We start from the raw sequence: 16,972 nt of genomic DNA, 5'->3' as shown, positions 1-16,972 counted from the left end.
TCGACTGAGCAAACTCCCAAATTAGATATAATTAAACAAGATAAAGTGTTTAAAACCATACACACGCTTAATAAGAATCTTCTTTGTCTAATCAAATACAACATTAGCTTATAAGGGTATGCTTGAATTATTTAATTTGTGTTCGGTTTCCCTTGTCAGTGACAAGTCGATACACGGGTTGAATTTTAACTAGTTTTGAACTTCAGTGTGTCATTAACGGCTAATTGTTTGTTAAACTATATCTATGTTTGATGTATTCCAAGGCCTTATAAGTTCGTCCGTTGGTTACTAATGGTTATATTTTCGTAATGGTTTCTACAGTATTGTACTCTGTAATTAATGTTATTTATCAATTATATTGTAGTTAGCGAGTTTGGCTGTCCAATAGTACGTGTAAATACTAGCCTATCTTTTCTGTTAAATATTTTACATATACGCCAAATGATTTTCTTAAACACATGTGTTGGGGCGCGTGAGGGGACAAACCTCCTAACACCCCAGCTGACGCGTCACAGGAGACACTACAGGCGTTGGGGATCGCTAGACGATCTCCGGCCACCGTAAGCCCGGTTTTGCAGACGGAGAGCAAGGTTAGCTTGTCGCTTGTCCTGAACCAAACTCGAGCGTACGGCGCGTCTCAATGAGTCATCAGACCATCATAGATGAGGCCCAGTAGGGCTAATGCACAATACGTAGCCGCGGAAGACCTTACGGGGTGCCTACTTTTTTAGGAACGGAGTGGTTTTTAGTCTGACATTCCCTCTCGCCTTACTCAATACGGCAGAAGTCATTGGATGATATTTCCAAAACTGTAATGTTGTAAATATAAAAAAAACTCCAATAAGTATTTCAACCAAGCTGACGGTTGCATCCTTTTCTCGTTTGTCTTACACTAAGTTGTTTTAAAACTTTTATTTTTAAGAGTCGCTAAGAATATGTAATACTTTGGGATCCCATCGTGAATGTTGATGCAGAAGACTTCCAACTACTTCTGAGTCCCTGGTACTTCGCTACCTACAGCCACTACAGCTTGTGAGTCCTCTGGCAAAGTTTTAAGCTGAAGTGAGGGTATCTTGAATAATTTAACGTATACTTAGACAAGTAGGGTTTAAGTTAATACGGCAACTTGTGCTGGTATGGTGTTAGCAAGTTTTTAAATTGAAGTACGTCAGTTTTTTCAGTGGATTGAGACGATAAAATGGAATTTGTCACGGGGAACTTAATTTTCGGAAAGTATTTGAATTAGATTAAACTGTGTTAAGTAACTCTATGTGCTTAATGATCGATGGTGAATACAGATACGCTCTCGTTAATGGGGGCTATTGTTTTATTTGCTCACCAGGTAATGGTTGAAAAACATGTATCCCTCATTCGCGAAACTTAAAATCAAAAGTTAAAATGCACTTTTTAACAGACTTCCCAAAAAAGAGGAGATTCTCAAATCGGACGGTATTTCTTTTTTAAATAACTTATCATAACATTATGTTAGTTGAGACGGCAACATCAGAAATTGTTCATGAATTTCGCCAGACTGTTGTAATTCTTGTTTCTTTTTCTTAAAACTTTCGGCCCACTTAAAATACCGGCTTACCAGCGAAGATTGAAGTGAAGTTCTCAAGTAAAGAGTTTGTATAGCTTCCGTATAGTGACGACATAGACTACGTTATTAAGTTTACCAAGGAGGTTTTAATCGTTTAAGTTTCTCCGCTTGTAGTTTGTTTTACTGTTAAACAACGTTGTTATTTCATTGTTTTGAGGTTTTTAGGAACTGTCCATTTCGGTTATGGGTATAATAGATTTAGAGAAATTCCAATACAAAGCCGCAAAGGCATTATATTCTTAACGAGATAGAAAATACATACGGTCTCCTTGCTCCTATGATGATATGATATGATATTATTACCTAGTAACAAAACTGCACAATAACTTAATAGTTTACAAAGATACATTTTTGTACCAATACATTTAATAGGGCTTAATACCAAAGTTAGGCACAGCACGTATGTTTGTTAACAGTCTTGAATATTTATGAAAAACTTTCAAAAGGGTTAAAGCAAAGAAAATGATTGGCTGTTCCCTCATAACTACCACTAACGGTACAGTTTGGCCGCAAACTAATAATTTTCGAAGTAGTCGAGCTAAAGTGGTATTAAGGACTGCTTTGTTTTACTAAAGAATTAGGTAAATGGATTGGAATTCTCAAACAATTGCAGATGTATGGGTTATGGAAAAGTACATATTTAGTTTAAGTTATGCTTATATATGGATACTTAAGTAAAAGCGTAAAAAAAACAGTCACCATAAAGAGCCCATGACTCATATACATAACAGGATTTTCACTTTTGGCAAAACGTCGTGGATTGCAGTCTTTGCCAAAGGTGTAGTCCCTTAGTCCCAACCATCAGCACATGGTAATTTAATAAACAAATCAAATCGTCAGTCAACATATGAAATTGTGTCCAAAAACTATACAATAGCACCTAAATGACCGTCCACATTCACTAATCGAGTTTACAGTCAATAAATCCTCTATGGACGCTGGACATATGGACATACATTCATAATTTCTACACAGGGTGTATGAATAGTGCCCAATCTGGCGCTGCTGACAATTCAATCAATTAGCCACGTTCGGCCAGCTCCGATATACAAAACCATTTAATATTGTCCAATCACATGCGCTCTCTAATTGGATAACGACCAATGAGCTGGATATTAACCATAACGTGTTCCGTTTGATTACCTAGTCTAGGACTACACTGCGTAATGGATTATTGTTGTAATCCCATCAATCAATTTGCTTGATTGCTGCATGACTGTGAGATTTTGTTAGTGAATGCGAAGTTCTGATGTACTTACTCATAGCATGTTGGCTTGCAATAAAGTTATCATCTCTGTTTATATTATATATGGAACGTCACTGCTTTTATCCCCGAAGGGGAGAGGTGCATATGGCAGTAGTGCAATAGGCTCACCTAGGTGAGCCTATTGCCATGAACTATGCACAATTTCAGACTCCGTGTTACTACTAAGACATTTTCGAAAAACCGAAAAAATCCAGTAATAGTTTGACCTTTGACTTTGTTACCCTCAAAATCGAAACCGAGACTCCTTCTTCGGTAGCCGCACTTGCGACCATTCGACCAACGAGGCTATTTATATTAATTTAAAATAATGAACCTGTTTTTTCTTCTAAAATACTTGAAATTTCCCAACAATGAAAGACTCAAGATAGCTAAATGTAAATACTCTTTTAGTAGTTCGCAGCCCTAAAGCTGTTCTCTTGGCAATTGGCAACCCTTTTCGACCCTCAACTGTCCTGTCACAAAGAGCCATTGTCCGGCAACAGTTTTCAAATCTCTGAGACTTCAGATCGAATCTCTCTCGAATTGAAACGTAGGTAAATCTGATCTAAGTTTGCTCGAATTTCCAAAGATCTTTTATCTTAAGTACTTTGTTTAGCAAAGGTTTACGAATCCGCTCGACTTTACTCAAGATTTAACGCTTTCTTGGTACTTTAAACTGTCTTTTGTTGTTCATATTTAACTTATTTTTATGCCGTTTTATTGTAGAATATTTGAGAAAAGATGGTGGTGGTCAGTACCTATATTATGCCTTGTGTAAGTGCGTTAGGTTTTTCTCTTTAGATAGTTTTGCCAATCTTTAAATAGAATCCTAAATAATGGCACTAACTTCGGAATTCTTAAATTATATTACGTAAGTTTCCTCAGTAAAAAATAAATTATTTTGACTTTTCAACACAGTAAAATTATAGATTTGATGAATTATAGATAGATGATGAAAATACAGTTTTTGATGTTCGATAAAAGCATCGAATTTGACAATAGTTGGGCCATTACAAACGTGGGAACTGCCACGGCATAAGTGTGAGCGACAGATCTAGACACTTAGTACGAATTTGCTTCACGTTGAACGAAAACGAAACGAGAGCATATTCAACGGTTTGATTGGTTGATGGATTCCCGCCGGCCAATCAGAGGGCCGAACGCGGTCTCGTTTAGATCTCGTTCAACGTAAAACAAACTCGTACTAAGGTCTTTGATAAAAATGTCTTGTGACAGTTCGCACGTTTGTAATGCCCCAACTATAAGAAAGTAGCATTTTAAGTGTAATCCCTACAATGGTTGTTGAGCTTGCATACACATAATTATTCTATCGCTTATGTATAGTGGTACTTAATAGTACAAGTAGACAATTCAATTTGCCTTTTCAAAAGTGTCTAATTTAGGATTAATTGAAATAAATGGTTTGACTTTGACTTTTCCTACTTATACATGATTAGTTGAAAGTAGGCGACTCTGACCACCACTTCGGAGAATACAAACGAGATGTTATATCCAGAATTATTTATTTATCGATCAATATGACATAACGTATAAAGTTTTTTGTGACTACCGACCTCTTTTATATTATGTACTTAGGATAGAATAAAGTTAGCAGTCTGGATTTTAGTACTTGAAGACACGTTTTTCTGCTTACATATTTTATTAAAGAAAAAAAAGAGAGGAAAATATATGTGTAGATGTATTACGCATTGCGACAGAACAGAACAGAATAGAATTGAATTGAATAGAAAAGTAAATATAGGTCTATTTATTTTTTACTAAATGTATTTAAATTATAAAGTTCTATATTATTTTTGGGAGTAGTCGGCTTCATGTATGTATAATAGACTAGTTTCTTACTAGTCAAATTCAATTGAATTTCGAAACGACGAAAAATATGTTTTCTATGAATTTTGTATGAAAAAGTGCGTTATGACGACTTCAGTTTTTTACGTCATATTTAAAAAAGAAAATAGCTAGAAAATTGTAGTGTTGCGAAAATTAAGTAGATCACCAAATCTATGAATATGTGATTATTTAATTTTTGAATATTTTATTGTATTGAAAAGTTATTTTTGACTGGGAAAACTACCTAAATGATATTTAACTCTAGTATTGTTTTAAATCTCATATAATTGAAAGACTATAGATGATTACTGCATTACAAAACAATTCTCTGATCGACCAAGTTATGAGAACTTAATGGTAGTCAAGTAGTTACTTGATTCACATAAATTATATACAGGACGTACATGATTTTACATGTTATGTGTCTCATGCAGTTCCCACGCAACTTGTAACGAATAAGACAGATAGATGGTGTTGCCACATGGCAAAAGATTAACCTGACCGTACGTAGTGTATAATAAATTGCGCGCTAAAATTGAAACCAGGCCCGAAGCCTTAGAAATTCGAGTTCGGCCTCAATCCCCTGGCTCCGGAGGCTGGATGGAATCCGTGCGATGTGATGCCGAATTATTGATGCCCCTCTCGACATCACCTATATAGTGCGGTTGTGGAGGATTTTTTACCGAGTGCTTTATATCACTAGTATTTCTGGCGTTTAATATAGGATGCGCCAATTTGATTTTATAGTCGCATAAAGTATTATTGATACTTTAAGATTTTGAAATTGACAGAATTGCTTATTTATAAAGAATCATAATGTAATGCGTGTAATGCACGTAGAGTCGTAGATATTTATTTAGTTATGTGAAATTAAAAAGTAAAGAGAAGTAGTTTTTTTTTTATTTCTGTTAAGATGAACTTCTGAGAAAACAAGCGATAACTATAATTAGTCTAATTCTGTTTATACCTGTCTGACTAAACGCGGGATTTCTAGATTACTTATGTTTCTATTTATACAATAAGTACTGTACCTACTTGGTTAATATTGACTCTATATTTTATTCAATATTAAGGTCGGTAATTGGTGAACATGTTAAGCAGACATATCTATGAATGGTTTCGAGAAATTGATGCTACGGCCGTGTCGCTTTTTTGCTCGACTTGGTAGAGGCACTACCGTGCCCCCAGAAATTGGTCGGTTTAAAACCGGTAAACCGAAAAACATTTCGTAGCGTCTATTTGTAAGAGTGAAAGTTTTAGAATATTTATAATTAAGAAAAAGACTGTTACTAGCTGAAAACAAATTGAAATATTTCTAATGAAGTAATTAATTTTGAAAATACTTAGGTACTATTCTTTCCTAAATAAGAAGGTAATTTGAGAAAATAATTAAATTATAATCCTTGACGATAAGAATTGTTTGTTTTTGTCCAACTGTGGAAATATTGGTTCTTTTCTTTATTTTTTAATAATGTTGTCCCACACTAGTATTTTCTCCTGCGTCGTGAGTGCCTTTACAAACATACAAGACACCCACAAACATACAAGACATACACATGGCACCCAGACCCATAACAACAATTTGTGGATCACACAAAGAGTTGTTCCGTGCGGGAATCGAACCCGCTACACGTGCAGTCAATTCTTGTCCTTTTATTTCTGTCCAAACTATTAAAGAAGATGATTGCCGATTATGTAATGTGAAGTTAAAAAAATACCGTGACCAAGTCGTAGTATAAAACATTTTTAGGTTTTCTAAATACACAATAAATATCAGAACATTTATCTGTTATATTTGTTGAACATGTCCCGTATAAGGCAAACTAATAAAAAAATAACATGACCACCTACTCATTCACAAAAGGCAATCGATCTTTATTCCCACACGTACGCAATGTACTAAAACAACAATAATATAAAATGTACATTTATATCGGAATACTCGGCGAGTTAGAAACAGCAGGTGATGTCACATTCCCAGTAGACTCGATGGAAACCCGTACTCCGTGATGGTTCCCGAATTATTGATAGCACCGTTCTATTTGCACCTTCACCGGCAAAAAGTAATCGACCAATAGTCGAGCCCTTTAGCAGATTGTGTTTCATTCGCGGCTTGTGATTGGATGGAGATACTTTTGTAAAATTGCATCTAAAAGAACGTATCCACAGTCCTACATCGTACGCACCGCATCTACCCGTTTATCTACTCGTTTGGCAATAGTAAAGTACAGTTTATTTTCGTTTATCATGTTCACAACAGTACGCCTCCACAGGCCCGCATCGTACGCATCGCACGCAACGGATTTTAGTTTGTCTTGTATAGAAACTCATACAATTGCGTAAACTGATCCGCATCGTACGCTCCGCATCATCAGCAATGCCTGGGTAAAATTGCATCTAAATGACCTTCCCGCATTAAGAAAAAAGTACCTGAAAAGTAGTGCATCAAGCTTATTTGTCCCGCTTCACTTTGGGTGCACAAATTATTCATACACCATCAGCGCTTCCCCACGAAATAAGGCGCTTCGGAGTTTTCTTTAAACAAACGACTTCTCTGTAAAACTCTTTAAATAGAAAGTAAAGAAAAAAGCTTTTAGATCGCCTTTAAATAGGTCTCGTAAGACGAAAATGTTTTTTCAAACCATTCAAGGTATTTGTGTTTATTTCTAAAAAATGCTGGAGTGTTAAATATTTAGTTTTATTTAGAAGTTTCGTTTAGTTATTTGGGTAAAATAAATAACGGGGTGTTTCATTTTATTGTTACGCTAAATGGTAATTCTGAACTCAATAAATACGTATCAATTTTCTTAATAAATAGCAGCTGGAATGTCCATAAGCATGAAAAAATAGACCTTCATATCCGCAATAATTCTACCGGAAAAAAACATCACCAGTTTTCTTAATAAAGTACTTCAATCCTGCACATTTTAAGCGTTTTTTAGCTAACCCTTACGTTATCGGTTCCAAGGTAATACGTCTTCCTTTCGCCTGGGGACGTCATAAAGCGGGAATGCGATTTTAATGTGTCGCACCTCAGGTGACGCCAGATTTGCATTATTCATGATGCTCTATCCAAATTGATCGATTCCCACTCCGATTTGACTAAGAACCAAACTCTCAGGATTCGCGGTTGATGCGAATTTTAGGACTAAATTAAATATTAACGATCAGGCTTTATGTTTGTGAGGATTGCTCCTTATTTGCCGACGAAATTTTCCTCTTTTGAAAGAAAAAGGATTGGCTTTTTCATTCGAGTTTTTAGTCGGATTTTTTTTTTGGAGTAGTTGGATTTTTTTTTTCGCCTTATCTCATACATCTTTAACTGTGGAACTTACGTGAGAGTTATAGTTAAGTTAATAAACTGTCATTGCCTATGACAGTACACTACAATCGTTTTTTTTTGTAAAAAATACTCCATAAAATAAGTTGACTAGGATCATAATCATAAGTATAAATATTTTTGAAGTCTCCAAATCCTTCTAATAACTTATAACAGCGTCATCCTATTTTAAAACGAAATTTGCAGCAAACTTCTAGGTTCCATTACCAGCTTATCAGACGTTCAGATGATGTAAGGCTGCCTGGAGACGTTAATCTGAACGTCGGAACTTCTCGATGGCACTGACTTACCGGCCTTATCACTCGCTTGAATTATTCATAGCCAGCTTTAAGAAGTGCACTCTCCATTTACTTTGTAACTCATGGTACTTTTAATGTTTATCACAATCGTAGATGTACGGATGTGCGGTAATACTGTAATACATTATGTAGGTAGTAATGTAGTAGTAAAATAAAGGAGTTACTATTTTCTGCCTATGTTAATTGTTTTTTATAACTTGACTTATGAAATTCTACTCTATACCAAAGATACCTACTTACTCAGTAATAGCACAAATTTCGGAGTTTCTGTGTCTGTACATAAATAAGATGATAAAGACTTTCCGACTTTACTATTCTTTGAAAATTCTAAATAAATCTCAAGAACCTTATAATCCATCACTGTACATACCATTCTTACAAAAAATACATAGTTAAATTTAAAATAAAATCCTCGCCAAAAACAACACTAAAAACATTACATCAACCCATTAAACCCCATTATCTTATAACCTCATCAGAGACACATGTCTTGGCTTACCCTTACCCCCGTATCGCCTTACCCTTTCATATCGGCTCACATGAAGCCATATATCTCTATCAGTTACCTGCAAATGAAATAGGACGCCACATCTATGATGGATGAGTTTCGACGGCCTGTTAGTCAATGCTGCGCCGCCATTAGTCATAATTTGACGTGACTCGCTGTAATGTCATCAGCAGCTATATCGCTATTATATTGAGCTGTGTAATTTGAGAGGCTTGTGTTAGATCGCTGTCGGTATGACACAGTTTTAGTTGAATCTTTTGTCACTCGAAAATAATTGTTGAAGTATTCATGTTGTTGAGTTGGAACTTGGAACGGGATATTTACCATGTTTTTCTATTTCTATGAGTTTCCGATATTTCGGCACTGTTGCAAGCGCCATGATCAGTTTATCCGTGATGAAAAACATGGTAAATATCCCGTATCAAGTTCCAATTCTAGTGTTAATGACCATGTCAGTTCAAAAACTTTATTCTTGAGTTCATTGGAAAATCAATTTTATTCGTTTTAATATCCATTTTGGGCACATGCACATTTTGGGCAGTTGAAAATGTGTCCATATTTGAAGGATCGGAATTTTCTAATCCACCATCGTAGCTGTTTTTGCAGATCTTCATCTATAGAATAAATGGACCTCCACGAACTATTTTGTTCGTTTGTTTGTTGCAGATTCAAGGAATATTGTGTTCACGATAGTGAGCCAGCCGGAGCCGTACCACGCCAGTGTCGCCAAGCGACTCAAACAGGACATTGAGAACCAAGTGCTGCAACTAGAAAAAGTAAGGCTTTTTTTTTAATTATTTTATAAATTAATCGAAGGTATACCTGATACTTTTTATATGCATCATCATGGAATGTGGCTTCTTAACAATAAATACTCATTATGTTCAGGCCTAGCCAAGTTTTTGAAGAGGAATAGCGTGATGCACACACCCAGTATTTGCACCGTAATCTGAGTTTTTAGTAATTAGTTAACTATTGTATATTGTGCACCTCGCTTAGTTTAACTTACCTGTTACCAGATAATAGTCAATCATGTTTCTAACATTATTTCACAGCCCTGAAAGAACCCAAGATCTACCGATTCGGTCATTCGCCATTACACTAGTTATTTCTAGTCAATATTTTAATCTCACCTAAAGCTTAGGGTTTCAGATTCGAAATTCGCTTCGGGAAAATAATTATATCTTTCCATTAACATTTTACCCATTTTCGCTTAGCAAAATAACATTTGAAAATGTCTATTCTTAACACATCGAACGCCGTGGTGGTCACCGGTGACCGACGTTAGTGGAGGATTTGCCTTCAACAGTTTTCTATTGGCAGTCAAAGACTTAAATATTGATCAAGACTTAAGGAGTTTCTTGCTCGTTTTTCTTCATTCGAAGCTACACTTTGGAATGAGCACCTAGCTTCACTGACAGACAGACTGACGGACAAATCAATTTGACGTTTCAAAAGTGCCTTATTTAGGATTAATTGAAATAAATGCTTTGACTTTGACTTGGATCTCATTTCCTTTTCCTTTCTACCATCTAGCGTTATCCAAAAACACATATAACACACGAGGATTTCCCGGTGTCTGGTGCATGGACGATCCTGCCTCTCCTCGCGCCTCTGACGTCACAGTACAGACGTAGTGACGTCAGATGGGTGCTGTTCGTCGAGACGCATACAGCAGTGCGCTGTGACAAGCTCATTCAGGCGCTCGCGGCTGCTGATAAACAGAAGGTGAGGATTTACGAAGATATTTGTTTCTTCTTGATTTTTTTTATGAAAAAAAAGCGTAAACGAGCATACGGATCACCATGATGGTTAGCAATCGCTGGACATTTGAAACACCAGAGGCGTTACAATTGCGTTACTGGTCTTTTGGGCGTTAGGAATTTAAGTGTTGTTGGGAAATCGGGGATTGGGACGATTGGGAAGGGGGAATTGGGCCTCCGGTAACCTCACTCACACAACGAAACGTCGGTTTTCTGTGAAAAATATCGATGTTCAAAAGATAATTGGTTAATTTTTTTAATGAGACTGAGAAGTAAAGTATTCCAAAAGGCTGATTTAACTGCAAAACAAAATTTCTAATGGTCAAATACTCAAACGTCACTCAATTTTAAGACGCGTTCAAGAATAGTTCTGTCCCTACAAATTCTTTGTAAATGACAGAGATAGCACGATATTTAAGTACAACTTAAAATTGAGTAGCATTTCAGTATTCGGGTGTTACATTACTTTTTCTGGCTTGAGAAATCTGAATTGAGACGAAGAGAAAATGTCCATTGTGTATGCTGTTGGTAGGTAGGTGTTGTGTATTTGTTTGTGAAAACGTTTATAAACGCACTCAGGACATGCAAGAAATTCCTTACATGGTGCGACGCTTTGTCATTGGTCATGTCCTGACTAAATCTTGCTATAACAGGACGTGATGTGGATAGGCTACCCTCTCAGTGATGAGGAGCCGACCATCATCCACCACTTCACGTTCTACGAGGACCTGGAGGAAGAAGGTGGCTTCGTGTACCCTAACTTTGCCAGCGGTTTCGCCATGAGGATAGAACTAATTGAAATGTAAGTATTTATTCCACAAAACGTAATTTCCTACTATCCTTTTTTAAGGGGGAAAAATTCGCCCAATGATTTCTCCCGCCTTGAGCGAGGAGGGAGGGAGTGTCAAACTCTTACTCTTACTGGCCAAAAACCGTAACTTCTGTTCCTACTCCTGGTTTTCGAGCCGGAGCCCCGGCAAACCCGCTAGGTAGTCCGCAGTTCCCTGTTATCCTAGTAATATTAATAATGTGAGAGTTTGTGAGGTTATACCATACATAATTTATGTAAGAAAGGAGAAAGAAATAACTATTTGTCGGAATGTAGTTACAATGAGTTTTTTATGTATATTAATGTCTCACACATTCTACCGTATTGGTGTACAAATGTTAGACTACCTAAATATTATCCACTATACTATAACAATGTTCTTGCCATTAAGAAAATCTTTAGTGGAATAGTAACATTTATTTAACTTTGTATTTTATATGGTTGGATGGATGTATGTTAATTAGTTACGTGTTTGTTACGACGGTAATATTTCATCCCCTATTTTTACAATAGTCTACCATAGAAACATAACGAGATAACCACCAATCTAGAATAGTCTAGAATATACAGCGATAGTTCCTACTTAACTTTTACAATCTTCTTTATCATACAATTCTTTTTAAGCCTTCTAAAACAGATTGAAAACGGGCAGCGTCGCCTGGAGGCAGACTTCTCAATAGACCCGGCGTTTGAACTGGCGCAACTGGTGTATGGAGGTGGCACTGACCCTGGACCTCTGCTGACACCAGACCTCAGCTTCTGCATTGTGTCTGGAGACAATTGTGCGACGTATCCCAGGCAGTTCGATATATGTGTGAGTAGTAATTATAGTGATGAAGAAATGAGTGTTTATTGCTTTGAGGATCAACATTAACAAGGGCCTTAGTACGAGTTTGATTTTCGTTGAACGAGATCTAAATGAGACCACGTTTGGTGCTGTGATTGGCGGGCTTCGATAAACCAACCAATCACAGCTCCGAACACGCACCTTTTGAAGCAATTTATTTTCTCTTTGATGTAGATTAGTGCAGAACAATAGAATAAAATTCTTTATAGCAAAATTGTTTAAGCTTACGACGCTTATTCTCAAGTGCCACGTTATCGGCAGGGCAGTCCCATACCTGAGGACTCGATATACTTCGCGGTGAAGACCTGGACTGGCTTCCACAACACCAGGGCCAGGGTTGTCAAGAAGACCTGGGGAAGACACGTGACACATTTGGTGTTTTATAGTGATACAGATGGTGAGTTAATTATCTTTCTGTCTTATTTTGTTTTGAGGTGTTTTGGTAACAGAACTTAGTTGGGCGTCTGATAGTAAACCAAGCAGAGAGTTGACATCTTTTTTGAAAAATCTGGGACGTACTTATTCTGTTTGTGAGACGTACGTAATTGGCCTAACCAGTGTCGATATTTTTGTGATTCACTATTTGGGTTCACTAGATTCGTTCTTGTTTATGGGGGTCGAATTGGCTGAAGCAGTTTAGACAGAACCGTAGTTTTATCAAGAAAACGATAACATACTACCTCGTGTTATACTACCTCGTTGGTCACTTGCAACCACTCAAGACCCCTGTCTCGGGGTTGATTCCAGGGTCAGGCAAAATATTGGTGGGCTTTTAAAATTTCTCAGTAGTAGCACGGAGTCTGAAATTGTGCCCGGTATATGGCAATAGGCTCATCCCCTATTACATGGGACTTATAACACAAATAGTGAAAAGTGGGTGTACTTTGTACAGTGGTATTACGTGCTATAATGTGCACCTCTGCCTACCCCTTCGGGGATAAAAGGCGTGACGATACAACAACAACAATATACACCTAAATACTAAAAACTTTTAGGGAAAAGTACACGTTTCATGTCCAAATGTCCAACTTCAAATATCTCTAGAAAGTTCGCGTGATACAATGCGCGCCTAAAACAACACAGTATACGATGCAGATAATAAAACGGAATAAAATTGTCTTCAACTTATGTTTCGTGACATAAATGTAAGGGTTTATAATAATGCTATCATAACGGCTTTCTTTGAAAGGGTGTCTCATCTGCCCATAAATCTGAATAGCGAGTCACCCTTTAATAGTAGGAATAGTTATAATATTCCACCAGCAATTTATACAGGAATTCAAACTTTTGGAAGCTTATGGCATGGTATATTGTAACATCACAATTCACGTGAGGACAGAAATGTACTTAGATAGTATTATATTAGCTTATATAGCTTCTGCCCGTGGCTTAACCCGCAATAGTAAAAAGTAGCTTTTTTTGAGGAGGAAAATCGTCCAATTAGGTACTTCTCTCGCCTTGCGTAAGGCGCGAGACGTGAAACACGCTTGCGTTGAGTTTCGTTGTGTAAGTGAGGGTAACCTCACGGAGACCCAATTACCCCCTTCTCCAATCGTCCAATACCCGATCTCCTTCAACCCTTAAAGCACCACTCTGGGATATTGATTGTGTCGTTAGTTTTCTAAGTGAATTTTCCTAAGTCTGGGTGTAATTTGATTGTGAAAAGAATTTCTTTTCGACACGAGATCAACGATGTCATTGCCTTCTAGATCCTTCTCTCCCGGCGGTCAGCACAGGGGTAGCAAACAGTAAGACTGGACACTGCGCTAAAACTATGACCATCTTGAGAATGGTGCTCAGGAGAGTGAACAATATGCCCCATATCAAGTGGATATTCTTGGCTGACGATGACACTATACTTGGGTGAGTTTTGAAAATTTCTTTAAGACTGCTAGAAAGCTTCAAGTTCATATAGTAACTAAACATAATATTCTTTAATGACGATCCCAAAGACTGGGATAGTAGTCTTCTTTTTTTTTTGAGGAAGGAAAATCCAACGTCTTCTACTGCCTTGGGTGTGGGATAGTAGCCTATTATTTCTAGAAATACAATAGTCTTTTTACCAATTCTCAAATCTTTAAAAACTTAATGCCAAGTTACTTGTCAGTAGTGGTCAGTTAAGTTAAGACAACTTAAATAAGTAAAGTATTGTAAAGTAAAGTATTTAAGAGAAAAGATGTCAAGGACATAAAGCTTTAGTAACTCCATCTAGCGGCTGTAAAAATGAGTTTTAATTGTGAATATTGTTGTAGGGTCCAGCGACTGTGTGAAGTGCTCAGTTGTTACCGTGGTGGGGCTGATGTGACCGTGCTTGGGGAGAGGTACGGATACGGGTATGGGAAGAAAGAAACTGCTGCCAAAGGTAAGGTTGCTATTTTACTTGGATTTAGTTCAGGGATAATGATTTAATAAGAAAATATGTGTCGTGTCGATTGGATGTTTTGTCGTCGAACAGTAGCTTATTGTATTTGATCAGTGCAGTTTTAAAAGTTATTAGATATGTTTTACAATAAATTCGCCTACAAACAGGTGACCTTGAATTGACAATTACATTAAAACCTATCTAAAAATCTGTAATACCAAAAAGAAAACATTTCAATATAAGCATCTCAGATTCAAACATCCACTCGCACGAAATATTTCGTTTCAAGCTTCCTTGTGCAAACTGCTAGGGAGTGGAACTCCTTGCCGGAGTCTGTGTTTCCTGATGGGTATAACCTGGGTGTCTTCAAGGCCCGAGTGAATAGGTTGCTTATGGGCAGACGTGCTCCACCGTAGGCCGCATCAACACTTACCATCAGGCGAGATAGCGGCCAAACATCGGCCCATTTAACATAAAAAAAAAACAATGTTTAAAACAGTAGTTTCCCACCCCGTACACTGTGCAGGCTACGACTACATAACGGGTGGCGGCGGCACGGCGCTGAGCGTGGGCGGTGCGCGCGCGCTGGCGGCGTGCTCGTGCGGCGCCGCGCTGTCTGCCCGCGCCGCGCCCGACGACATGACGCTCGGCGCATGCGCACACCATCGGCTCAACATCTCCATGACGCACTCTCCGTTGTTTCATCAGGTACATTATGATTTTTTTTATAACTTCACGCCTTTAATCCCCGAAGGGGTAGGCAGAGGTGTACATTAATGATCTAGTTATTATTGTTACTTAATGAGTATCTACGTTTTTCTGTATACTTACCAGATAGTGCCAATATATTATGAGGTTAAGTTTGTCACTTTAACTGTCAAACTGAATGTCCAATGATTGCATATTAGGAAACAGTTTGTTGGATAAGAAACCTCTCATTATACCTGCGCTCCTGGTGGTAAATTCATAGGCGGCTTATTTTATGCTTGTGTTTATCTTGAACTTTTTGTGTCTAGTTAGGCAACTTGAGATGTTGCCTTAGGAAAAGAGATGACATCTTATATGGAATCTTTTAAGCGTGAGTGAGGTTACCGGAGGCCCAATTCCCCCCTTCCTAATCCCCGATTCCCCAATAACCCTTAAATTCCTAACCCCCAAAAGGCCGGCAACCCACTTGTAACGTCTGTGGTGTTTCAAGTGTCCTTGGGCGGCGGCGTTTGCTTACCATCAGGTGACACATGTAACACGAAACCTAACTGACTTTACATTCCTAGGCCCGCCCCCAAGACTACGCTCGTGAGGTATTAACAAGAGACCGTCCAGTGTCCTTCCACCGACACTCCTCACCAGAACCGACCAGGGTGTACGCCACCTGGTTCCAACATGATGACCTGGCCGTCAGGAAGACCAGGAGAAGAGATGAGCTCTGAACAAGGAAGGTACTGCTCAAATATGACAGTATATTAGTTCACTGGTAATATTTAAAGTTTGTTATTGGCATTTTTGAAAAGATTTGTTAAGAATAATAGTCGTTTGTCGTTTACTTTCTTAGTAAATGTATTTATTTGTACTGATATATTATATACTATGTTGAACGGCTTAATATCATAATTATCGTAATGCCGACGAGGCTACTCGTCTAGTTTCAAGCCACACTCGGGGCCATTGTAGTGTACAGTATCATCGTACGCATTATCATCACCCACCATAGATAATGGCAAAACACAAATCTAAAATGTTACTAAAATATTATAAATGCGAAATTTGTGCGTATGTTTGTTACTCAATCGCATCAAAACGACTGAACGGATCGGAGTGAAATTTGTAACAGGGATAGATTATGGTCTGGAATAATACATCAGCTACTTTCTATCCCACGTGACCGGCGAAGCTGCTGGCAGAAGCAATAATTAAAAAGAAATGTGATAAAATGACATCACAAATATTATCATTATTCACTAACAATAGATTTTTAGTTTTCATTTCGCTTGTAGATGCATTTTTTAGCATGCGGTGTGCAGCACCACCCCCCTTTCGCAAGTACTCGCAGCACGGGGGGCAACATAACACACGACATGCAATATACCACTCGACGTATGTTTCGCTCCTCCACGGAGCATATTCAGGAGGTTTTTTTATGGAATAGCTGGCTAACGAGCAGACGAGTCACCTGATGGTAAACGATCAGCGCCGCCCATAGACACCCGCAACACCAGAGGAGACACAGGTGCGTTGCCGGCCTTTTAAAAAGGAGTATGCTCTTTTCTTTAAGCTTTGAAGGTCGTATCGGTATTGACTACAAGCGGAATGAAAACTAAAAATCTATTGTA

At 37.8% G+C, this 16,972-nt stretch overlaps 1 protein-coding gene across 2 annotated transcripts in view; it reads left to right on the top strand.

Annotated features, from left to right (window-relative positions):
* LOC118267231 (beta-1,3-glucosyltransferase) overlaps positions 1-16,679 on the top strand; it is a 32,092-nt gene extending 15,413 nt beyond the window's left edge. For both annotated transcript variants that reach the window (XM_035581094.2, XM_035581093.2), the window contains exons 3-11: positions 9,508-9,617; positions 10,378-10,569; positions 11,258-11,406; positions 12,058-12,247; positions 12,542-12,677; positions 13,990-14,143; positions 14,533-14,642; positions 15,169-15,350; positions 15,917-16,679. In XM_035581094.2, the coding sequence (XP_035436987.2) occupies positions 9,508-9,617; positions 10,378-10,569; positions 11,258-11,406; positions 12,058-12,247; positions 12,542-12,677; positions 13,990-14,143; positions 14,533-14,642; positions 15,169-15,350; positions 15,917-16,072 (1,379 nt within the window). In that variant the 3' untranslated portion in view covers positions 16,073-16,679. The remainder of the gene's footprint in view (positions 1-9,507; positions 9,618-10,377; positions 10,570-11,257; positions 11,407-12,057; positions 12,248-12,541; positions 12,678-13,989; positions 14,144-14,532; positions 14,643-15,168; positions 15,351-15,916) is intronic.
* Positions 16,680-16,972: the final 293 nt, after the last annotated feature.

The sequence above is a fragment of the Spodoptera frugiperda genome, chromosome 23, assembly GCF_023101765.2.
Source record: "Spodoptera frugiperda isolate SF20-4 chromosome 23, AGI-APGP_CSIRO_Sfru_2.0, whole genome shotgun sequence".
Classification (NCBI taxonomy): domain Eukaryota; kingdom Metazoa; phylum Arthropoda; class Insecta; order Lepidoptera; family Noctuidae; genus Spodoptera; species Spodoptera frugiperda.
This window is presented reverse-complemented; position numbering and strand designations above follow the sequence as displayed.